Raw genomic sequence first — 25817 nt, forward strand, 5'->3', positions numbered from 1 at the left:
CAGTAACATGTTACAAGTAACGCGTTACTGCCCATCTCTGGTCATCAGGATAGGGATTTGTGTTGGTGTTTAGGGCTGTAGCCTCAGGTTTATATTGTGAACGGTAATAATGTGAACGTGTTTTTCAGATAATTTTAAATAGTAAAATTAAAGTAATGAGTAGTATAACAAACATCTTTATCCTGTTTGTAATGAAGTAATGTACTGCATTACTTTAAAGAAAAGCGTTCTTTGCAATATGTGCAATAATTACTTTTTTCGAGTAATGATCCCAAAACTGATCACAACAAAGAGGCTCTGACATGTACAAATATTTGAGCATACAGCATGTAATTAATTAGCATGATTTTAATGTCTTTGATTTGCTGCTTAGAGATGGTGGTGACTCTCACATTGGAGACAATGAGATTGATAAGTGAAACAAGAACTGGGATTACTAAATTGTTATCAATTCCCATCCCTAGTGACAATGATGTCCTAGTTGGTGGAGGAGGCCACCTCCTTGGACTGACAGAAACTGGTAACAACCACAACCCTTTTTGCTTTTCTCCAAAACACAGGAATAAATTTGGGGTTTGGGGCTAGGATTGTGATTTTCAGTAATGATGACTTGGATATCAGTGAATTAAGATGCTACAGCTTTACTTTGACTTTATTTATCCCTCTCTTGTATCCCTTATTGTCCAACTCTTTCTTTTTCTTCTCATTCTTTATTATATTCTGCTCTTTTAGTTATCGTTTCCTCTCAAAGCATTGCGCAGACTCCTCCAGAACTCCTCCCTCTTCTCTTCCTCCTGTGGCCACTCTAGGTAGGTGGTGGAACTCATCAGTTTGCGCAGTTTGTAGAAGCGTTTGGGGACATCATCCTTCGACAATGGCTCTAGTAGGATCAAAATGGCTGCCTCACCAGTGGCTTGACCATCAAAAAGCCAGAAGTGAGAGAAGTCAAGCTCATAGCGGCACCAGTCAGACTGCACAAAATTCTCGGAGAGGATGAAGACAGTTCTCCGACTGCGTTCGATAGCATTCATGATGTTGTCCACAATCCATTGTCCAGGAAGGAAATCCCGCTTGTGAAGGCAGAGAGTCAAGGGCCGGTGGGATGTTGACCTAGTCCCAGAGCTGCTTTCACTGTTGAAGTGAAGAAAAAAGCAGCTTTCAGCCTTTCTACTTTCTAATTTGGTATACAGCGTATAAGCCAGAGACTGCACAATCAAAATAATTAATATACTTTAAGTTTTGCAATCATTTCATGAGTTTAAATCTGTATGATTTAAAAAATGGTTAATGCAAGAATTTTAAAAACTCTATTAAACTTGCTTTGATAACACATTGTTTGGACTCAGATCTTGATCAAAGATCTTCCATGTCAAGTGTTCTACATCACCCCAAAATTTAGGTTATTAAAAAATGGAAGCTTTTTAAAGAGGTTGATATACCCAGTTTGGAAGTGTTTCAGTTTATTTAGGTTAAACTATGTTTGAAACCCAATTTTGTCTTCTTAACCGTCATTAACAGTAGCCAAAAGCTCTAGTTACCTATATCATGCAGCATTTACACAGAGAGCAGTTTCATTGTCGGATGTCAGAACTACCCTTTTAAAAAATGCCAGATAGCTGTATTTGTTCAGAAAAACTACACTGAAACCTTTATTACTGATGAACACAGTAATGACAATATGGACACTTTGGCTGAAATTATGTCAAATAATATCACAAAAACTGATGAACTTACCTTGGCTCCTCTAGCTCAGGTACCAAAAAATTTTCCACCCAGCCAGCATCTCTTTCACTGTAGGAAACAAAGGCATCAAAGGATATCAGGGCTTCTGTGTCTGCCTTATCTCTGCGTTGCTGCCGTTGTCGAGAATTACGCTTGGTCTTGAGCCATGCCCAGATCATCTTGAGGTACCAAAAGGCATGGATGCGCCACAGCACCACAGACAGCAGAGTGGCTACAAACAACGCCAAGCCACAGCTCACTGACACAAACAAAACCTGATGGCACATGACAACTGAGAGTCGGACTTGATCCACTGGCTGTCCATGTAGATAGAAAGGGTAGTCACAGATGTAGCTGTCCACTCCATCTGTCAGTTGTATACCTCCACCTTCTCGGAGTTCCAACTGGACAAAGCTGACAAAGTCACAGGAGCAGACAAACTTATTCTGACCAGCCTGGAGGTTATCGAGTCGCTGGTATGACTGGAGGTCTGTTTTGCCAAACATGTTCAGGGTATTTGACTGTGGAAATAAAATGTGTATCATAATGGAAACACTACGAGGATCAGAAGCATAAACATATGATCTGACTTATTACCTGGATGGTCAGGGTTTGTAGATTGGGGAAGGATAGCCCAGAGGGCAACCTCAGAAACTTGTTGCCAGAGAGATACAGTTCCCTGAGTACAGGCAGAAGTAGAGTGAAATCTTTAAGGTTGTTGTTGCTCAAATCCAGCACCTGTAAAGAATAAAGCATAAGGGAAAAAAAAATAGGTTGCCAGGTCAATCTGCCAGGTCAATACATGGTCTTCATACCTCCAGGGTTTGGGGTAGACAGGGGGTAATGGCTGTGAACTTTGCCCCGGAGATGTTTAGGAATCGCAGGGTGGAAGGCCAAGGACAGCTTGAGGGCATGAAGCTGTAACCGGTCCTACTAATATCCAGGTGTGTCAGTTTAGAGAACTTTGTGACCAGTCGGCTCACGGTGGACAAAGACTGGACAGAAATGGGGAATGAAAGATGGAAAGTACTTGTCGTCATCAATCCTCAGAATTCTTGAATACTTGTAGGTAACGCAGATTTTATTAAAGTTTCATACTTCACCTTCAGAGCATTTCCACTGAAGTTTAAAACTCGAATGTCCTTCAAAGTTTGTGTTGTACCACAAAGCGTCTCCTCCAGAGTCAGGTCCGTCAGAAGGTTGTCGGACAGGTCCAGATACTGCAGGTTCTTCAGCAGATGGGACGTAAGACAAGGCATCACAAACACCTAAAGGAAAGAACCAAAACTCGTCAATATGACTGCAAAGTGGGAAGCTGTAAGGTAAGGGGAGACACTAGTTCCATTAGTGTCTCCCCTAGTATTTTCCTTCAGTTTGCATTATAACTCCAACATCCGTCCACAAGACAGACATGTTAGGTAAACCGTTGATTCTTATTTGGCCACAGGTCTGATTGTGAAAACGAATAGTTATCTGTCTCTCTTTGTTAGTCTTGCAACAGACTGGATACCTGTCCGAGGTGTACCCTGCTACCCTATAAGGTGGGATAGTCTCCGGGCCCCTGCATGACCCTGGATTAGCCAAATTAAAGAAAAATGGTGGACAGCTGTAAATATTGCATGCACAGGAAACAGGGGCCTTTTTGGCAATCATTTCCATTTCCATGTACAATGCAGAAAACAGTATGAACAAAGTATATTGTAGCAACTATCAGGTAAAAAAGTTTCATGTAGAAACTTGAAAGAACATCCAACTACCCTGCAGGGCATTATAAACATGTTTGCAAGTATCCTTAGTTTGATTTTATGTCTCCTGAAGAGGTTAACTCTGTAAGGAAAACTTAAAATGAAAGGGATGTGTTGATACAATCTATAATATCAGTAAATAGTTCAACAAATCTCTGGCTTTGCTTTCATCTGCACTAGGGTCAGGGAAAATAAAAACAAGAGTTTTTAGATGAAATGGCCATCTTCATCTATGGTATGTATAAACAGTATATACAAGTAAAACTTATAAGCTAAAACCTTTCTCTTGAATACATGCTGATCTGAAAATTATCCACATCTTCACACAAACTCCACAAAAGCCAAACTCACAGATGACCTAAAGATAAGTAAAAAAATAAACAGACCATCTAGGTGTCTGTTTATGTTCCGGTAGAAAAGATTTGTTTTAATTTCATCTTACTAATTTTTTTTTTGTCAGCTTAAAAAAATCCATCTTCAACTGAAAACAGTGAACTCAAGGCTTTCAAAATCATAGTTGATCACTGTATGGATATCCTGAAAAAATGTCTCTAGAGAGTAAACTAATCAGTATTTTCCATAGATTTGTTCTCCATCATCCATCCAAGATGGCGCCGCGGATGGCAGCCTCGGTACTGCGCTCTCTCGCACTTTTCTTGTTTCTGTTCATTTTCTGCGCTTTTGGTCACTCAGACTACATCACTTTCTCCAGAGAACAACTGCTAAACATCAGGCAGTCATCTCACTATAGTTCTTATCCATTTTTCACAAACCCGGAAAGTTTTTTGGAGATTTTAGTTGGAGGCGCAGCAGCTCTCTGTGGCTCCTGGAGAAGACGTAGACGGGGGAGTCGCGCTGGTGAAGCAAACAAAGACCTGGCCAACGAGTTAAACACTTTCTATTGCAGGTTTGAGACGGACAGACTCCCACGCCCCACCCTCCCCTCCCCAGGGACATTGCTTCAGACATTGACCCCCAACACACCTTCCACCTCTCCCCCCTTCACCCTGCCCCTCCCCAATCAAGACTCAACGACCACCCCCACCCTCCCCAATCCAGACTCAACGACCACCACCACCCTCCCCAATCCAGACTCAATGACCTCCACCCCCCTTTCCTCCTCCCTGAAACTCAAAATACACACTCAGGATGTGAGCCGACTATTCCAGAAACAGAAGCCTAGGAAAGCCCCCGGACCAGACGGCGTCTCACCCTCCTGCCTCAAAACCTGTGCTGAACAGCTGGCTCCCATCTTTACTCACATCTTCAACAGATCCCTGGAGCTGTGTGAAGTTCTCTCCTGCTTCAAACACTCCACCATCATCCCTGTTCCCAAGAAAACCACCATCACATGACTTGAATGACTACAGACCTGTCGCCTTGACGTCTGTGGTCATGAAATCCTTCGAACGACTGGTGTTAGCCCATCTGAAAGACATTACTGGCCACCAGCTGGACCCTCTGCAGTTTGCCTACCGGGCAAACAGGTCGGTGGATGATGCAGTGAACATGGGGCTGCATTACATCCTGCAACACCTTGACAGGATCCTGGAACTTATGCCAGGATCCTGTTTGTGACTTTAGTTTGGCTTTTAACACCATTGTGCCTGAACTTCTTTCCTCCAAACTCTCCCAGCTCAGCGTGTCACCAGCTACCTGTCAGTGGATCACCAGCTTCCTGACAGACAGAAAGCAACAAGTTTGGCTGGGGGAGATCACCTCTGAAACCCGGTCCCTCAGTATTGGTGCCCCTCAAGGATGTGTCCTCTCACCACTACTGTTCTCCCTCTACACTAACGACTGCACCTCCAAGAACTCAGCTGTCAAACTCCTAAAGTTTGCAGATGACACCACTGTCATTGGCCTCATTCAAGATGGTGATGAGTCTGCATACTGGCTGGTACTCTGGTGCAGTCAGCACAATCTGGAGCTGAACACTCTTAAGACTGTAGAGATGACAGTGGACTTCAGGAGACATCCCTCAACTCTACTCCCCCTCACCATATCAGACAGCCCTGTGTCAACTGTGAAGACCTTCAAGTTCCTGGGTACAACCATCTCCCAGGACCTGAAGTGGGAGACCAACATCAACTCCATCCTCAAAAAGACCCAGCAGAGGATGTACTTCCTGAGACAACTGGGGAAGTACAGTCTTCCACAGGAGCTGCTGATCCAGTTCTACACTGCGGTCATTGAGTCTGTCCTGTGCTCCTCCATCACAGTCTGGTATGGAGCAGCCACTAAACAGGACAGGAGCAGACTGCAGCGGACTGTACGGACAGCAGAAAGGATCATCGGCGCCCCCCTGCCCTCCATCCAGGATCTGTACCTCTCAAGAACCAGGAAACGGGCAGGGAAAATCATCACAGACCCCTCACACCCTGCACACAGACTTTTTGATCTGCTGCCCTCTGGCAGACAGTACAGAAGCCTGCAGACCAGGACCACCCGACATAGGAACATTTTCTTTCCCCTCGCCATCTCCCTTCTTAACAGTTGACCTGTCACACTGCTCCCACTGCCACTGCCAGACTGCAGCTGCACCTTATGTACATTCTGTAGTATTCATTTCACCTCATTTCATTTCTGTATTCTATGTATATAAGTTAGATTCGTTATTTATAGTTGGTTTACACAGCTTTGTGTATGTATGTGTAATGTGTATATATAGACACGTGTGTGTGTGTGTGTGTGTGTGTGTGTGTGTGTGTGTGTGTGTGTGTGTGTGTGTGTGTGTGTGTGTGTGTGTGTGATTTACATTGCTGTGCTTGAGAGCCACCATCTACCGGAACCAAATTCCCTGTATGTGTCTGCACATATACTTGGCCAATAAACACGATTCTGATTTTGAAAATGTTACACAAGCAGCATACATTACAGAGCTGGTCACTTTAGAGACTGGCATTTTAATAGCATTTTTTAAAAATAAACATTTCAAAATATTTACAGCACAATCAGCTGTTCTGCATCAAATTTGATGCCACACAAATTATTTGTGCCACTCCAAAAATAATTTCTGTCTACTATGAAATAAAGGAGAACAACAGCCTGATACCTGCAGTCCTGACAACAGGAGATGTATCACTGCTGTAACACCTGTAATATTCAGCAGTCGCCTCATTGTTCTGACACACACAAAACTATTGACTACACTACACACTAACTACACAAGATTTGCGCTAAACGTCACAAATCTCTCACATCTCAAAACACCGCCATCACTCCTAAAACTTCCCCCGTTTCTTAACAACTTGCCATATCATTTTTTGATTGGTCGACATCTCCAGGGGTTGTACACGTTGTCATTAACGTGGCTTCACTCCACATCAGCCACGCCGCTTTGCTAGCTAAAACACCGGTGTGGGCACATTAGGACGCTGTCATAGCCTGTCAACAACGTTGATTAGCTCCGTATATACGAATGTGAATCACATCATTGGCTGGACTATGGGATAAGGTGTCATCGTTCTAATCCCATACGGGAGCAGCCAGTCACTCACTGACTAACACTGCAAAACGGAATTGTTGAAGTTTTAATTTTAATTTCAATTCAGGTTAGATTTTTTCTTTGTGTGCAACGCAAACTTTCAGTGCGCAGAGACCGTGCCAGCAGAGGGAACATTGTCAATCGTAAGTTTCCCTCCTCTTTAAATTTTCTCTGAAGAGTAGCAACATGTGGGTCTCAAAAAACTCTCAAATGACCTGAAGACAAAGACTGTTCACCATCATGGGAAGGATACAGAAGGGGAAGGATACAGAAAGCTGTCTCAGAGATTTAAGCTGTCTGTTTCCACAGTTAGGAACATACTGAGAAAATTATTTTTACCTTGGCGTTTATGACAGACACCCTTCTTGGATACTCCAGCAGAAAACCCAATTGTAGAAGTGAGGTAAATTTGTAGACATCCAGAATTAAAAGGTTACGGATGTAGAACTCATCTATGCTTCTGTGATCAGTTTGGCTAGCTTTCCCCCACCTAACCCCAACCAAAAAAAGACAAGTTTGTTGTTTTCAATTTCCTGTATAATACACAAACGTTTCTTTTGAACCAAAGTTGCTAACTGGGACATATGCCAAAAAGATAATGTGCTTCTTTCCTACCAGCCTTCGCCCATCAGTGTGACATCTTCTATGGTAAGTTTGGTCAGTGGAACTCCATCTAATACCACCAGTAAGTCAACAATAGCCTCGTCAGACACAGAAACATTATGTAGGGTCAAATACCTGAAGAGTTACAACACAGAAGAAGAATAGGTTTGTTTGTTTCCCAGTTTGTTAGAATATTAGTTTTACCCAAGTAGAAGTGATGTCCATACCTGATCCTCCTTTTGGCTGCCTTACTAAAGGGCTGAACAGACTGAACTCCATTCAAATTGATGTCTTTCAGAATGATGGGTGTCTCAGGATATGACACATCATCAATCATAGACCCAGCCAAGGTCACATTTGTTAGAAAAGGACCATGGAGACTCAAGGTGACATGACCTAGCGGCCAAATGTGTGCTAATGTACCAGCGTCATAGCTGCAGAAGAAAGATACAGAAGCTAAAAGTTGAGGATATGTGAAAAGGAAGACAGTATACACAATAATAAAAGCATCAGATATTGATTTGTATATTTAGTAAAAGCACATAGAGAAGTGTTGGTTTGTTAGCCCAAATAAGTATAAAGAATCTATAAAAATAGACCATAACCAACACATTTTAAAGAACTTTTTAAAAAAAGTAACTTTTATATATAACTGAAATTATATATAAAAGAGTTATGCAACAAATAGGAGTCTTTAAAGATGTCTCTTAGTTATTCTTCATTATTTTGACACACATTTCTGAAGTTGAGATGGAAACGGTTACATTTTGCAATAGCAAAGAAAATTCATAAAGCGTGTTGATTCATTAACCTACTAAGTAACTTACGTTTAGCCATCTATAGCCACCTATAAAAATGTATTCATAGCCTCACTACAGTTAACCATAAACAAAAAAGACTCAAGGCAGTTAGAATAAAGGATACTAATTTGAAGCTACCACCACTAATAAAGACAGTAACTTAACACCACTACCAAAACCCGTGCAAACCTGGTCAGGTTGTTTGCATGAACAGTTAACTCCTCCAGCTGGGTGACTCCAGACAGATCTCCTCTCCTGAGCTCCTTCAGAGAAGGACCTCCAAGGGCCAGCTTCCTTAGTCTGACTAGGGCCCCAAATACTGGAGGAGAACCGAGGTAACTAGATGAGAGCACAGGAAAAGAAAATAACCATAATGTAATAATAATAATAATAATAATAATAATAATAATAATAATAACAATAATAATAACAATAATAATAATAATAATAACAACTTTTTTTTTTTTTTGTCTTGTCACAATTTTGGTACCTTTAGCTTATTACCTGTATGGGTTGTTGAGTAGGTTGAGCTGCTGCAGAGCTTCCAGCTTGCTGAACCATTTGTGGTTGAGCATAGTCAGCTGGTTGTAAGAGAGATCCAGCTGTTCCAGGCTCCACAGAGAGTCAAAAGCTGATGGATGGATCTCAGCTAAGCCATTGCCTGGAGGATAGTAACATCTATCTTAAAACAAATTGTAAACACATTTTATTGATGAAAATCAAACACTGAATTGAAATCCCAGAGCTCTGCCAAGTCTTTTTTGTAGCAACTGGAAAACAAACAAGTAAAAAGTAACTGTAGCAGATAAAGGATTTGTAATGACTTGTTACAAAACATCATAATGTCATTGGGAGCCCTTGTTCATGGCACACTTTGTTGTAAAGTAAATATTTAAATATATAACAAGACTTTGGATCAAGTTTTTCACAATCATAGTTCACATTTTATGCATGACTGCCTCCCCCCAGAGTCTTCAAGTGAGAGTGTGATGATGCCATGCACTTAACCTGAAATCACCTTTTCAATGTTTTAAAGTACATTTCAGGACAAGGTTTCATGGCCATCGTGTCCCTTGACGTGCATAATTTACACATCCAAATGTATAGACTTTGGTAGACTTTCACCCAGTCGGACTATCACTACAACATGACTTCTGGCTTCAAATTACATCCCTTATGACTAAAACATGCAACCACAAATCCAAATGACTCCCATTATTTAAAAAGAAAAAAAAAGATTTTTGTCAAATTTTAACTTGCAACAACACCTGCACAATACAGAGTGAGTAGACAAAACCAGTATTTTGTCCATTGGGATATGCTGATGATCCTACTAGTTACAGAAAAAGCAGATAAAAAGGCTGAAATAGTCTCACTTTTCAAAATAAAATGTTGTCAAAAGAATATTTTTTATAGTTAGCTGTTGGTATTCTTCTCATTTTTTTCCATCACCACAGCTTGCCCCTCCACCAACACCCACTCAATCAATACTTTATGTGTTACCGTGGAGATCAAGAACCTTCAGTTGCATGTGGCCCGTCAGGTCATCATTCGTCACAGCTGTTATTTTATTAAAGGAAAGATCAAGACTCAAGGCACTGCCTGTTACAGTGGGAACACTGGTGAATCCACTGTGGGAGCAGTTACAGAAGAGCTGCTGGTTGCAGTGGTCGCAGGATGGCTTCTTGTTGTCTGTGTTCAACCTCTGGCCCCAGCTCTCAGAGAGGAAGAGGAGGACGAGGATGAAGGAGAGAGCAGAGGAGCAGCTGGTTGGACGTCTCATGCTGCATGAAATCAGTGAAGAACATGAAGTAGTGTTTGAGATGATTTATAAATCAGGGAGAAAGTGAGTCATACTTCTCAGACTGCAGAGGACCCACACACAGAAGTGAAAGAACAACAGGGAAGAAGCACAATTTCAAAGAGGAAGCCTAAAAAGTTTCATTCACAACACAATTCTGCAAAAGTGAAAGGTGTTATCAGAAAACAGAGATGTCTTCAGCTTCTCACACACCCTACACCTAATGGTTCCATCTGTTAAAGCATAAGCACATGAAGTTTTCAGTCATGTCGCAAATAACAGCCTCCATTCTTATGGCTCCAGGGTATTGATCTTCTTTGAACAAAGCCAGTGCATTGAAATCAGAGCAGGAAGCAACAAATATCATCTCAAAGCATTGACTTGTCAGCATTTTATATTTATACATTTATAGAGCAGTTCATCCCATGGGAAAAATAAATGAAAGAACCTTTGCACCTTTCACTCCAGAAATAGCAAATGCTTGTCTAATATTTGTGCATTTTTCATACATTAATCACAACTCGATTCATACATTTTTACATATTATGTAAAATGTAATGTAAAATGTAAAATGTATAAAATATAACACAGATATTTGTAATTGTTTTTTAAAGTTATTTTTCCATACGGAATTTTCCAAATGTTAAAATAGAAATATGTAGTAACTGATGTGGAAACTGATGTAAAGGTGGGTCCAAAAAGCCAAATACACCACTGCAAATTTTAAACCAGGCTGCATATCCCATTAGGATCAAATTTTTGTTCTGCAAATTAACGCGGACACACACAAACAGGGATCAACACCTTCGCCAAGCTTAAAAGCTAGCTTAAACATAAAGGTGAGGTCCTAAAGAAAGGCCTGTAAGGTATATGATTTGTGTCAAGATGTTGCATTCACGGATGAGCACAGATATGAAGCTGTGGACAGGAAACCGGGGCTGAATGTGATCTGAACAGATGTACATAAATATGGCAAAAATCTGTTTCACATCCTGCAGTGAAGGTCATGTTTCATCGCAGCAAAACAAATACCATATCCGGGGATTTTTGCAGGAATTCGAGGTTTCTTTGAATTTTGTCCCGGGGCTGGAATTATTTACTATTTATGTTAATAGCTTGTGACATAATTTTAATGCATTTGTACATTTCTATGCAGATGATACAATTATTTATTGTGCTCAAAACATCAAGATGGTTTTTAAAGAATTACAGCTGGCTTTTGATTTTATACAGTCACAGCTGTGTCAGCTCAGACTGATTTTAATTGCTGAAAAAAACCAAGATCATGTTGTTCTCAAATAGAAACAGCATACCTGCAGTACTTACCTCTCTTGTATTTGCTCAAGACAATTTGTGTTGAAACTGTGGCTTCATACAAATACTTACAGTATTGTGATTGATAATAGTTTTTCCTTAAAGCTACATATTGACCCCTGATAAACAAATTGAGGCTTATGTTGAAGTTCTTTTTATGAAATCTTTCACTGCAAGTCAAAGGCTTGTTGCTGCCAACTTTTTACCCCTTCTGGATTATGGTGATATAATTTACATATATCTACTTATTCTCTCCATCTGTTGGATTGTGTTTATAATGGGGCATTAAAATCTATAACCAGATGTAAACCTTTAACACACCACTGTTGACTTGTCCCCACTGTCCTTATTCAGGATGGTTCATTTATATCTTCATATATTAATCTGTTTCTGGTTTACTCCCCTCTTATTTGTCAGATTACATGTTACAGAAACAGTTTAGTCATGACTCAGGACTTTATTAGATTCACCTGTTCATACAGAGCTCAGACAAAAAGCATTCTCCTCATCTGCCCCGTCTTCATGGAGTTCATCACAGAAGGACTTGCAGCGCTCTCAATTGATTTCACTTGCAGACTTTAAAAATGACCTTGTGATATCATCACAGGGAACTTTTTCCTGTTTTTGACACTGTGAAAAGGTCATGCCAAATACTAATTTTTAAGGTTTTTTTTTAAAACTTCTTTGCCTAATATACTGTATTTCCAGTTGTATTTGAACATTTCAACAAGAGCACTCAGGTAGTCCATAACTCCCCCTGAAGGGGAAACATAGAACAGCTTTATGCTAATGTCAGCATTGCTAATACTGACATTAGCAATCCGCAATGCTGACATCACTGATGTCAGCATTGTTAATATGGAAATCTACTCTAGTTTATTCATCTTTGTTTTTCATTGTAAAGTCATTGTTGGAGCTATTTGTTCTTTATTTTTTTATTTTATTTTTTTTGAAATTAGTTAAAGTTTGTTAGTTTATTTATATTTTGGGGTTTATTTGTTGGTTAATATTTTGTTTTAAATGATTTGTTTTGTTTGTTGTTATTTTGTTAAATTAGTCAGTAAGAGCTGTAGAGCCATTTTGTTTCTATAAATAAAGAGACTGGTATAGGACCAGCATGCATTGGGGTGGGCCTATGGTTTTTTACCAGAGCAGGAGAAGCAGTAGGAAGGATCTTGTTATTGCTTGCCAAATGGATAAATAAACCAAAACCAAAACTCTCAACTAAAAGGTTTGGACAATGGACTTCTTTTGCCTGCGTACGAAATATTACCTCAGTGCAGCAGTGGCTTGTGGACTTTAAGTTGTGGGACGTTTGATCATTCAAAAGTAAAGGAATTGCCACTACAGTCATATAATTTTGTCTTTAAAGATAATGTTTTAAAGAACTTAAAAAAGAGCTCTTTAAAACAGATTAAAACAGCTTAAAGTTGGAAAATAATTTTTTTCTAATTCAAGTGACCCTAAGCTGTAAAAACTTGGGATTTTAGGATATATTTATAAATAACTTTAACTGAGAAACTTTATGGCATCATTGTGATGTCATAGGGGATCGTATTGAGAAAATAAAAAGGTGTGTTATACAGATCTCCCCATGCCCCTACACATGATGTATTTCTCTATTTTTTTTCAAGTTTAACTCTGACTTTGGGCGCTATAAATGAAGGTTATGGTCAAATGCTTAGTCAACCCAGGGACTCGTGTCCCCTAGGACTAAACATGTGCTTGTGAACTTTGAAGACGATCCATAAAATGTTGTGGGTATTATAACGTTTAAACTTATTTTCACATTTGGTGTGATCTTTATCCAATTTTCACCAAAGTTCAGTTAGCTTGAGCTGTTGTTGGTATCTACCACACTAAATTTGTGAGCGATATCTTGAAAACTGTGGATGCTAGACTGCTAAAAAACAGACAGACAGACACACAAACAGAAGTGATTATATACAGTATTTCTTCCCTGAACCTGTTTCTTCTTCTTTTTTTCTTCTTGTTTTTTTAAAATGAGGTGACTCAGAAACCATTGTATAGGATTGAATATTGACAATAAAGTCCTAATTAATTTCTAATTTTTTATTATTCTTATTCTTTTTCAATCCCGGTGATAGAAATGCACTTTCGGAACCTCAACTTTCACATTAAATGCAGCTACTCTGCAGTATGTCACCATAAAACTATTTTTAATATTTATCTTTTGGTGGAAGGTGGTGGATGGACATTAAGCAATCCTTAGTTTGGTGTGCAAACAGCTTTTACTGAGCCTTTTACAGCACTCAGCCCAAGTTCTTCTCCTTTTTTCTCTATCTGTGACAGAGCTAATCAGTGTATCATCACTGCTGCTGCAAAATTAAAAATAAAAACTGAAACAATCTTGTAAAAATCAGCAAAACTTTACAGCATAAAGTTTTTTTCATGGTTTGTTTTAGGATTCTGTCAGAAGTTTGTCAAAGTCTTACCTTATATTTTTGCCGAGCTGACTGCTGAAACTCGTTAAAGACAACAGGATGAGTTGAAGTGTTTTATGACTTCATAAAGAGGAAGTATAAATCTCAGGGGTGACAGCTGGAACCAAGTGTGAAAAGAGGTAGTGAGCGTGACGTGAACTTTGGGAGGAAACCTTGTGAGTGCAAAAGTTTAAAAATATATTTCAAATGTACTATTTAACTATTTTCAGACTTTCTAAACTAAAATTTGAAAATTATATTAGGCTAAGTTATATTCAGAGAAAAATAAACTGTGTTACACTTTGTTAAATTTAATCACATATACTATTTGTTATCAGGAAAAAAAAACTGGCTGGAGAAGAACCAGTATTATAAAATTATTATCATGCACATGGTTTCAGTTCCAGAACATGCTTCAACCGCTGTGTGCACAGTACCATGACCACAATGATTTCCTGTTTCCTTTTGGCACACATAAACAACTACCATGCCGAGTTTGTAGGCGAGCATATGTATTTATATATACATTAAAATTGCACTTGTCTATGTTTTAATATGATGTTACTGGATAAAGTTAATTGTAATCATATAAATAATAAATAAAATTTTATATTTATAGTGTACAGTGTCCTGTCTTCCTCCCCTCAACCCGAACCGCTCGCTGCTAAAATGGCCAGACGAGCATAAATATTTTTTGATTTCACACAGTGCTGATGATAGTTAAACTGACTAAAACTGAAAAACGGGATACAGGCGGCTCTGTTGTACATCATCATCAGTCAGCAGTAAGGGTGTACTTAGTTTTTCACGCAGACTTCTTCTGCATTTTGGCTTACTTATTAATAAATAACCTAGGGTACTGTGTCATACTTGTAGGGAAACAGACATAGCGATCTGTTTCAGCGTTTCAAACTGACACCAGTCCATGTCGGGTGGGGGATCATCAGTTTCTCAAAAAATTTGAGAGACTGATGATGACAGTACACAGGGTCATTCACCATTTATTTATATCATTTTTTTTTCTCTTATGGCTCGGGATGCATTTATTACTTCTTGGCTGAACTACTGTAAAAGACTTCAGTTAATCCAATTTGCTGCAGCAAGAATACTAACAGGGACTAATATGTATTTAGTCCCTGTTAGTCTCCTATATTGGCTTTTCTTCTCTGGCTCCCTGCTAAATCCAGAGATGAATGTATACTCCTTCTCCTCTTGAATAAACAGGTAATATAAGGTCATCCTTAATGACCTTTTAGTACCATATCACCCTATTAGAGCACTTCCCTCTCAGACTGCAGGCGCTTACTTGTTGTTCCTAGTGTATTTAAAAGTAGAATGGGAGGCAGAGCCTTCAGTTTTCATGTCTGCTTTCAACCAGCTCCCAGTTTGAGACAGACACCCTCTCTACTTTTAAGATTGGGTTCAAAACTTTCTTTTTTGTTGGCATGATTTTGGTGAAATCCTCCATGTTGTTTTGCAAAATTACAGGAAACAACCTGTTTTTTTTAACCAGAGTGATGTAAATGGTCGCTTAACACATTTAAATGAAAAATCACAAGACAATAAAAAGGCACAAACATGGTAAATAATTCCAGTACAGTAACTCCAATTACTGGAGGTGAGGACCAGCTACAGTTGCCCATATCAGCACGTGTCAATCACAATGCCATGAAACAACTGTGTGGCAGGGAGGATTAGGACCAGGACTCATGAGTCAAAAAATGAACTCAAAGCAGCTTTCATGCTGGAGTCTTTCATAATACAAAACTAAGAATCCAGGGAAACAGAGCAATGGAGCACACAGAACTGAAGGAGACTGCAACAAAGGACAAGTGGAGGCAATAAATATACACCAGGTAATGAGGGCAGAGGGAAAAGGTGGGAAATGCAATGGGAACACATCAGAAATAACAACACAACGAAATTTAAATTCACTACAAAGTACATAAAGAATAAAACAGGAAACAACATTGAGACAGAAACTAAAGAAATAAAATTCGACACAGAATCAACATTTGAGGAACCATGACACACGCCCCTAAATTTTCCTAAAAAATCCAAATTGTGACTATACCTGCATGGTAGTTTGCAATACAGGTATCTTACCACATGATGGGACTGTAGCCTGGTTTGCCTCACAGTTTCTCTAATGCTGGATCTCGTGGTTGTAGTTGCAGTGTTTTCAAGTCAGTGGACATATTTAATAAACAACAAGTAACTGCAACAATCTAGTGACCAAAGCAAAGCAATTACCAGTTTCACTTAAAACCTAAAGTCTACCTACAGCTTTATGTCGGCTAGCAGTCGTTGCCAGTTGCCAGGGTGCAAAATCAAGATGAAAGATTTTCATTCTTGAGTTTTGATCTTATTTGGAAAACAAACAAAAAAAGAAACCCACTGACAGCTAAGGGTTTAGTAGAGGTGAGGGCACTTCCTACCAGATTTGGCTTAAGTGTGGATGCCTCCCTTTGCTAGCTAAGTTTATTGACTCAGAGCATAAAATGCAGCCGTTTTTTATATAACCATTTAAAACTATTTACAGAACAATCAGGTGTGCTGCATCATATCAGAAGGCACACAAATTATTTGTGCCACTCCAAAATAAAAGTTTTTGTCCACTCTAAGACATATAGATGATAGAAAACAAACAAACAAATAAAATGTTATTGTATTAACAATAAAGAATTTTTGGTCAACCAGCAAACATTTGGGCCAAAAAAAATTGGATCAGCTGTGGCTAAGGTGGTAGAGCAGGTCATCTGCCAACTGGAAAGTTGGTGGATGACGCTTTACGTATCCACAGGCAAGTTACTGAACCCAAAGTTGCCTCTGATGCATACATCAGAGCATGTGTGAATGCTAGATTGCACTCAGACATAGATAAAAGCGCTGCATGAATGTGTGTGCTTTTGGGACGAGACCTATAGTAGAAAACCAGCAACACCACCAAAACAACAACCACAACCAAATCCCACTTCTGAGTATTGTTTTAATCTCAGTTAGCTCTCAGGTAGCAGACAGTAAATTGTTCCTAATGTGTGTAACCACTGTTCCTCACAGTGGGGAAAATAATTCAACTCTCTAATTTTATGGTAGTTTCAGTTCTCTCTCTCTCTCTTTTTAAGATAGAACCAGAATATGAACAAAAATCCAGTTCCTTAAAATGGAGGAAATAATTATGGTCTCTAATTTTATGGTAGATTCATTTCTCTCTCTTATTTTAAGATAGACACAGAATATCAAAAATGCTGTGGTCAGAAGAAGACAAAAATGCAGGTTGAATTCATACCAAACAGCTTTGGAGGGAACGTAATGTGGACTGTGACCCAAAGAAGACCATCCCCACAGTCACACAGAGATGGAAACAGCTTAACAGCACAAAAATGACTCAAAACATACTGGCAAGGTAAGCAGTAGCTAAAAATGAACCACATTAAGCTCATAGAGTGGAATAGCTAATCTTTCGACTTGGTAGAACTTCTGTTGAGGGAGCTGAAGCTTGGAGTTTCCAAGCAGCAGCCGAGAAACCTAAAAGATTTAGAGAGTTTCTGTAAAGAGGACTGAGCCAAAATGCCTCACGACATGTGTGCAGACCTGGTGACCAGCTACAAAAAATGCTTATCATGGTGGAGTTTGGGTCAATTCAGGAAAAGGCATCACATTTCATGGTAAAATACTGTAATCATAATTATGGTAATTTTTTATGCTATCAAAATATGAAACGGGTCAAATATCATTTAACACGTATGTAAAAGTTGAATGTGACGGGTTGTGGTTTGTGGCTCAGCTGAAGGGGAGGGGTGGAGCAGTGGGTTGAGGGATCAGTGCTGGGGAAGGCTGGCTGGTACAGTTGATTTGCATCATGCTAACCACTGTAACTATAGTTCACTAAAATGCATCTAGAGGTCTGCCTGTGTTATACGCCAGGGTTCGTGTAAAATTCATACAAATACCCAAGGAAAGCATGTAAGTCTTTTACTTGCAAATAACCTCACTATCATAGTATTGTCAATTAGCCAACAGCTGCGGTTGTATTCTTAAGAAATATCCTTCAAAATTGAAGTACGAACATTATGTCACAAGAGTTGTGGCTTCATGTCTAACATATCATCTTTAAAAGATTCAACCACAGGAAATAGATGTTTGTAAAAACACTTCCAGAGTGTGAAAGGTGAAATTTTTATTTGTTGTTGTTGGGTTTTCTTTATAAGGCTCACACAACGTTAAGTTTATCAAATGTTTGCAGAGGTGCTAAGGAAGCTGCAATATCCTTTGTCTTTCCAACCATGTGTTTTTCACGACTGATTAACCAAAATTGTTCAGAAATTTGTCATTATCATTGCCTCTATGGATCTTGTGCTCAGTTTGTTCCTGTGCTGCCATGATTAGTGCCTCTGTGCTCTATTTTGGTGTCTCCCAATTTTCCCTGTCTTGTCTCCAGCTGGTGCAAAAATGCAGCTGTACTTTTAACTGATACACAGAAGAGAGTTTTGGCCTGTTTTCTTCTGTTTTGGCCTCACTGGCCTGGCCCGTTCATTTTATAGTTCATTTATAATTATTTTGTTTTTAAGTCTTTAAAATGTCTTGCCCGATCCCATCTCTCTGAGCACTTACATTTGCATGTACTTTCCCAGTCCTTCAGGTCAACTGAACAGCTGCTCCTGAATTTGCCGAGGACACAACAAAAGCTCAGAGGGGACAGAGGTTTTGCTGTGGCAGCACCTAAGTTGGGGAATTTGCTGCAGCTGCATATTACACAGGCTTCCTAACTGTCCACTTTAAGTCACTTCTTAAAACCCACCTCTTTTCATTTGCTACAGGATGAGAGTTGGCTTTAAGCTTCATTTATTTATTTTTTATTTTAATAATTTTATTCTAAATGTGATGTGTGTACTTTTGCAGGTGGTTGACCTTCAGGAGGGCAGGCCCGTGCCTTATCTTACGGCTGCACTTGGCTAGGCCCCTTGGACTAATAGAGGTCAGCTGAATCACTCTGACTCCTCACCCAGGACAAATCCACCTCGGGAGACCAGGGCGAGCGTCCCTGACAACATAACCCCGGAATCACTGGGACACTCAACCCCTCCACCATGATAAGATGATGACTCATATGTGTCTCTTTTTGTGCCTCTTAAACATCGTGGTTACAGCTCTGACGCAATAGTACCTGCTGCTCACTCTAGGACTTATTGTCAATGTCCATTGTGGTTGTGTTGTGTTTGTGTCACGCACAAATGATGTTACAGGACTTTCAGCCGCATTGCTATAATGACTGATTAGAGTCGAGTCGAGCTGGGTAGGTACGAGTGAAAAAGAGGCAATGGTATCTAGCTGCATACACATAACAGTACCATGGTTTTCAGTAACAGGGTGAAAAGTCCTGAAGTCATTTCTGGCCAATATATGTTCTTCAACACACACATTAAATATGTAGGACTGCTTCGTTTGAGAAATATCAGTAATAGTAGACACATCCTGAAATATCTTAGAGCAGGGGTGGGGGAACTCCAGGCCTCGAGGGCCAGTCGGTGTCCTGCAGGTTTTAGATGTCTTTCATCCAACACAGCTGATTTAAATGACTAAATTACCTCCTCACCATGTCTTGATGTTCTCCAGAGGCCTGGTAATGAACTACTCATTTGATTCAGGTGTCTTGACCCAGAGTGATATTTGAAGCCTGCAGGACATCGGCCCTTGAGGCCTGGACCACCCCTGTCTTACAGTGATGCTAAAGAGCTACTTCATGCACTCATTACTTCTAGGCTTGATTGTTATAAGTCATTATTATTATTAGGTCACTAAAAGCTCCCTAAAAAGCCACAACATCGTGTTAACAGGAACAAAAGAATGACATAATATTTTTCCCATATTACCTGCCATCCAAAACCCAACAATGTATGCGAGGAAAGGTATTTTAAAATCAAAGTCTGAAATACAAAGTTTTGGTAAAACTTACAGTTGGAGGTTTGATTGTGGGATCATAGTTCAACCCTTAGTTATGCTACTATAGGCTGCTGATGGGCTTACCATGATTAGTTATTCTTAAACTCTGGTGCTTTCCAATATTGTGTCATTTCTCTGTCTTCTTTTCTTCTTTTCTGGTAAGTGCTTGTGCATCAACCAGAATGCAGCCTGTGTCAGTTGCTCCCACTTTTTCTTCTTATTTTTTCTCCCCACTTCTTTACTTCAAGTTCAAGTTCAATGTGGGTTCATAAAATAGTGATGTGCCATTCTGTTGTTGCAGCGTGTGAGAAGAGCCGACTCCCGTTGAGGTGAGCCAGCTCTGTGGAGAATCCATGCAGGTAGTGTAGTGGTAGAGGCCAGGTAAGCACAGAGAGCTGGGGACCTGGATTTAAATTCAGCCACGTTAGGAGAAAGTTAAGAGAATAGAAAGTAGGAACAACTGGCTGCAATTCAAAAACATTGTCCTTCTGTTGTTGCAGAAAGGAAAAAGACTGCAAAACTGAGTGCAAAATGTACAAACTGAAAATATCAATCAGAGCAGGGTCAACAATAAACATATACACTCACTCGTCCATACAGCTGGAGGAGATCTGCCCTTTTCCTCCAGCCACTGACCCTAGAGCAGTTTCCCATTTTGAGTACTTCTATAGTATCCATTGTCTTGCCGAAAACTGCAGGTATACACTGGCCTTCAGCAATTCAATAATTGTACATTTAGGAAAATGGGTGCATTTATTCCAAAACAAATGACCCAAGGCAAACGGATAAGTGTTAATGAGAAACTGGGTAAGGAGCCAATTACTCCTCCAAAATGGAAAATGGCTAACAACATTTGTCCAATCTTTAAACACCATATCTATTCTTACCAGCAGTAGCAAATGCAAAAAGTAAGACATTTATGAAAACACTGAATAAGCATGTCACACATGCATCCTTTGTATTTGAAGGCGCTGAGAGATACTAAATGAAGAGCCATTTGAGAGCTGTGCCAGCTGGCTCTTCAAAGGGAGCAGACCAAAAAGAACCAAATCTTTGAAAAGAACTAAAACCTCTCCGGAGGACATTAAAGAACCTTACTTTAGGTAGACCCAAAGTACTTAGTTGGGCAATATTTGAAAGTATGATATGGCTGCTTTATGTCATATAACACTTGAAAAATTGATTTCTTGTTGTTGATTCTTTTTCAACATAAATGCAAAAGCATCCCAAAATTAGCTGCGATGCTTAAATGCATCGCAGCTGAGACTAGAGCCACATGTCAGATATAGAAAGTCACCAAGTCATTCTTAAGGAGGAAGTGGAAGTGAAGGCTCACCACTTCCCTGTGTCCCTGTGTTCTGCCAAGGCTTCTGGCTTCAACCAGCACACAGTTCACAAAGCTCTGGATCTGATATGCCAGATTAAGAGTGTATGCGACAAGATTTTGGACTTACTTTATTACTGTTTTGTGCATTTCCACAAACATTATTTGAATATATGTCAGTCTTGTCGCTAACCATGTTTTTAATACAGTATTCTCAATGAGGATGCACCTGTAAGTAAATTCTAGGTTAAGCTTAAAGACATAAAAGAACATTTACATCGCCTGCCTACTTTATGTAATTGCTCTTCTCAATTGTTGTGGGTCCCGTTTGATCTGTAAATGTAATAAATATTTTGCCAGGTGATTAAACAGAAGTTGTTACTGTTACGTACTCTTTTCCTGTAAAATTAATAACAGAAAACATAATTATTCCATTTTTTTTTTTTTTTTTTTTTTACAGTTTCTTCCATCTGATCTACAGACTGAAAGCTGTTGCCCAGACCTGGAGCTGGTTTCACCAACCATGCTGTGCAGTATGGCCAGACACCCGCAATTATTTTTCTTTTCTGTCCAATGGACATTGTTCCAGAAATCTTATTGTTCGTTTAGATACAACTTTGCAAATCTAAGGCATGATGCTATAGCCTTTGTAGAGAGGGACTGTTCTCCTGCCAACTCTGCCAAACAATCCATTCAGTGTATTTGCCAACTGAGGCCTGCAGTGTCGAAGATGAAGCTTTCAAGTTATTTGTTTTGTTCGTTTTTGAAGTGTCTCTGATCTTTGCACAGTCTCATATTGGATGAATTTTTTGGGATGTCCACGCTATCTTCAATTTTTTATTTCTCAGTTTAGAATTCTGTACTTTAGGTTGTTTGGAAATAGCCTTAAAACTGTCCCCCGATTGATGAGCAGCAAAGCTGCTTCTCTAAAATCATTGCTCATGTCTTTCACTCCTGGATGCTCTAGACCAGGGGTCTCAAACTCAAAATGAGCCACTGGCCACTGCTGGCACCGTCATCTCATTGGAGGGCCACTTTAGTGTTCAAGTAGTACAGAAAAAAAACAAAACACCCACTAATATTTCCTAAAATCAGTTTTGTTTGCTTTTTCAAATTTCAAATATTGTTAGGGTCCCTGGGTCGTTGACCCTGTTTTGGGTTTTTGGTTCTTTGATTTTGTTTATTTCATTATATTCTAGCTTTGTCTTATGGGTTATAGGATTATTCTTAGTTTAGGTTCTCTGTGTGGGTTTTGTTTGAGTTTTAGTGTTCTGGTTTTCTGACTGTGATCCATAGTTACTGTCTCCCCTGTCTGCTGTATCCCCGTGTCAAGTCTGTGTCTCTGTGTTATGTTTCCTGTTTTATGTTAATGTATTTGGTTTTGCTTCCCCCATCTGGTTAGGCCTGATTTTTGTTAGGCCAGCTGTGTTTCCCTCCTGTTACCCATTCCCTGATTGCTCCCTCTGTGTATTTTAGCCCTGTGTTTCTCTGCGTCAGTGTCACGATCTACCATCATCTTTTACTGTGTGTTCTGTCTGCTAGCCTGCCTGATTAGGTTAGTTTTGTATTGTTATGCAACCAGTTTTCAGTTTTGCCATCCAGCATTAAAGCTGTATTTAAGTTCTCCTTTTGTTTCCGTGAGTCTGCACTTTGGGTCCACCACCCCTGCCTGCACACAGCCTTCATATGACAATAACAAGACAAAACTGCAAATGTTAACGCAATTTTCTTTCTCACTCTTAACCAACTGAAGCCTTTCATTGAACTGCCAAATAAACAAATTGGTCCTCTCTTTCTGGCCAGACACCTGGCAGCACTTCTGCTATGATTTTGTTTGTATTTAATTAAATAAAAATGCAGACATAAGTGTACACATTCGTTTTTGACTGTTAGTGAAAATTGTTTTCTTTTTGTTTATACTCTCTTGTTACCTCGGCCAGGTCCGTGGCTCCGAACCGTAGTAAAAGGACCTCTGGCTAATATGTTGGGTTCCGTGTCAGGCTCATAGCCGAAAACTAGCTTTACTGTCTGGGTCAACTTTGCTAGCGAGAGACAGAGAGAGGCGTTGAAAGGCTGCTCCAACTGAACTTATTGTTTTGGAGGAAAACATGAACACAGTGTACAGTCGAGTCTTAATAGCTTACTTACAATTGGGCTCTTCAGACACTCTTCTTGGCTGCAGTGGTTATTATTATATTTACATGCTTCCAGCTCCCATTTCTGGTTGGTGACAGCTTGTACTTTTCGACTCTCGTTTTTCTCCCTCCCTTGCGCTCACAGACACATAACGGGTATGGGAATCCATTCTCCCTGCAGCACAGACTACACTGCCTATGAGGCTACATTCTTTAGGGCTATGCCTGTAACACTCTGCCTATTGCCTTCATATGAAATCATTTTTTGAATAATAATTAAAAAAAATATTTCTTCATGTCAATATGTGAGCCGCAAGTAGAGGTGATGTGGGCCGCAAGTGGCCCGCGGGCCGCGAGTTTGAGACCCCTGCTCTAGACCATCCAACCAAGAAAACCTCAGCTTTTTTCACAGGACCACAAGCGTGTCTACCTGGCCTTGTGCTGGCCCAGGTGTGGGCCATACCAATGTTGCTAGTGATCAATTAACCAAGTGCACATGTTTAATAATTTTCATAATTTTGTTGTACATATACATTGACAATAAAGGGCCATTCTATTCTATTCTAAGTAGTAAGGGTGCATTTTGTTTTGTTTGTTTTTTACACATTGCTCGTGCATTTTAACTCCGTTTTTGTTTTATTTAATATGCATCGCACATAACTAATCAAGAAGCTGTATGTGAGACAAGTCTGTGACCGACAGATTAACTCATTATCGTGGTATCATCAGTTAACCAGTCAATGTAAAATTAAGTCAGCATGAGGCAGTTATTTTGGTTTTGGTGAGGAAACAAAGAAGTGCAATGAGTCACATGACGTACATGTTAAAAATTATGAAATGCACTTGCAGAGCTACCCGTTGTGGCGACACCTTGTGGCGAGGGAGCAGATAAAAATAGTTCCTGATTTAAACTAAGGGAACAGTATAAAAGCCCTGATGTCAAAGCTGTTAAGCATCTTCTCACTGGAAACCTGAAGCTACTGGGTGGTGCTGTCAAGAAATAAGACAAGACATTCAACAAAAGGTTTGCTGCAAAAACAGTTTATCTTCTTTTCTTTAATAAACTGTCAATCACTTTGGGTCTTCTGTTTTTTAAAGAGATTCTGAATATCAACATGAAGCTGCTGACTGTGTCTGCACTTCTTTGTGCAGTGATGGTTGTGACCACTGTTGCTGGTGAGAATTGCAGTATTATTTATTAAAGTCATCCTCTGCTGTTTTAATCTGCCCTGCTTTTCCAGATGGAAAATGCAGAGGGATCAATTCAGTCACGTCAGTCAGAATATTACTGATTTTCCCCCAAACTTGTCTCATTTCTGCCATGCTAAAGAGGAGAATGATATGTCAATATTATATATTTTTTTAGCTACATTTGTAGGAGAAAGAGTGTGGTTTTTTTTTTTTTAAGAGTTAGTCATTCATAAAATTAGTTTCATGTACATATAAATACATTTATACAAAAAAAAAAACCCCAAGAAAAACACAAATTGCTTTTACTAAAGTATTCTTTGCTCGTCTTCAGGACAGCATCTTGTCGTCAAGAGATTTCGGCACTGGTATTTTGGTTGGAGTAGGTACGGAAACAGATACTTCCGCTACTTTCCCTTTCACTATAGAAGCTCAGGTAAACAGTTATTTGGATTCACTATTTACTCTTTCTCTGTTTGCTAATTTGTTTTCTGAAGTCTTGCTTTGTTAAATCGCAAATCTTGAAATTTCTGGTGTCTGTTTATCTCCACTACAGAGACACTGTCAGTCCATGCATGTAAACCTGGCATCTGTACACAGCCTTGGAGAGTACTGCAAGATTCAGAGGGTCATATATCGTTCCACTCACAGTTACCCAGTTACATGGATTGGAGGCTCTGATGCTCAACAGGTATACTACTCATAATTATGCATGGTCTGACAGTTAGAAAGATTACTCTAGCCATAGAGAATTGGGCTTTGAAAAACAGTCTCTCTAAAAACAAGCTACATGCTATGAATATTCAATAATGTTTTATTGTCGATTTTATTGCTTTTTCTAGGAGCGTTATTGGTTTTGGATTGATGGAACTCCTTTTACATACGCATACTGGTGTCATGGAGAGCCTAACAACATTGGGGGCAGAGAGCACTGCCTACACATGAACTGGACAGGTGAATCCTCAAATGAAAGTATTCTATGAATATTGAGGGGAAAATGTTGTCAAAGTATCCACGATTTCCCAAATAATTCTCATTTATTTGGCATGACAACTAGTAACAAGACAGCTGTTGTATTTTTTTTTTTTTTTTATCAAATCAAACTTGTTTTTTAAACAACAATTACACAGTGTTGTGTTTTCCACAAATTTAATGTTTTTATTTTAATTTCTTTTAGTATAGATTTGTATATGTGTAAATGATTATGGTTTCAATTAATGTCAATGTTTGCTGCTTGCAGGACTGAAGTGTATGAATGACAAATCCTGTAACTATCGATACCCATTTGTCTGCGTCAAGAAAAGAAGATAA

General features: G+C 39.4%; 1 protein-coding gene and 1 pseudogene across 2 annotated transcripts; one reads left to right on the forward strand and one right to left on the reverse strand.

The window, feature by feature from the left end:
* Nucleotides 1-625: 625 nt before the first annotated feature.
* tlr2 (toll-like receptor 2) lies at nt 626-14009 on the reverse strand. Its single transcript, XM_082523546.1, has 12 exons — nt 13929-14009; nt 9861-10141; nt 8862-9018; nt 8547-8696; nt 7785-7991; nt 7570-7692; nt 7294-7444; nt 2826-2990; nt 2538-2717; nt 2320-2460; nt 1735-2243; nt 626-1131 (listed from the first exon to the last, which is right to left on the reverse strand). The coding sequence occupies exons 2-12, from the start codon at nt 10138-10140 to the stop codon at nt 729-731; spliced, it is 2466 nt and encodes an 821-aa protein (XP_082379672.1). The 5' UTR covers nt 10141; nt 13929-14009; the 3' UTR covers nt 626-728.
* Nucleotides 14010-24433: 10424 nt separating this feature from the next.
* LOC309703857 (ladderlectin-like) lies at nt 24434-25817 on the forward strand (annotated as a pseudogene). Its single transcript has 5 exons — nt 24434-24494; nt 24841-24942; nt 25063-25197; nt 25349-25460; nt 25747-25817. The product of its transcript is annotated as a ladderlectin-like (transcript).

This window comes from Aulonocara stuartgranti, assembly GCF_965226115.1.
Source record: "Aulonocara stuartgranti genome assembly, chromosome: 3".
In the NCBI taxonomy this organism is placed as follows: domain Eukaryota; kingdom Metazoa; phylum Chordata; class Actinopteri; order Cichliformes; family Cichlidae; genus Aulonocara; species Aulonocara stuartgranti.

Excerpts from the sequence above, each read along its gene's own strand:
- tlr2 (XM_082523546.1), bottom strand. The coding sequence starts at position 10,140 with ATGAGACGTCCAACCAGCTGCTCCTCTGCTCTCTCCTTCATCCTCGTC. Across the intron at positions 8,697-8,861 it reads CTACTCAACAACCCATACAG|TTACCTCGGTTCTCCTCCAG; the intron begins GTAATAAGCTAA and ends GCTCTCATCTAG. Across the intron at positions 7,445-7,569 it reads ACACTGATGGGCGAAGGCTG|GTGGGGGAAAGCTAGCCAAA; the intron begins GTAGGAAAGAAG and ends GGTTGGGGTTAG.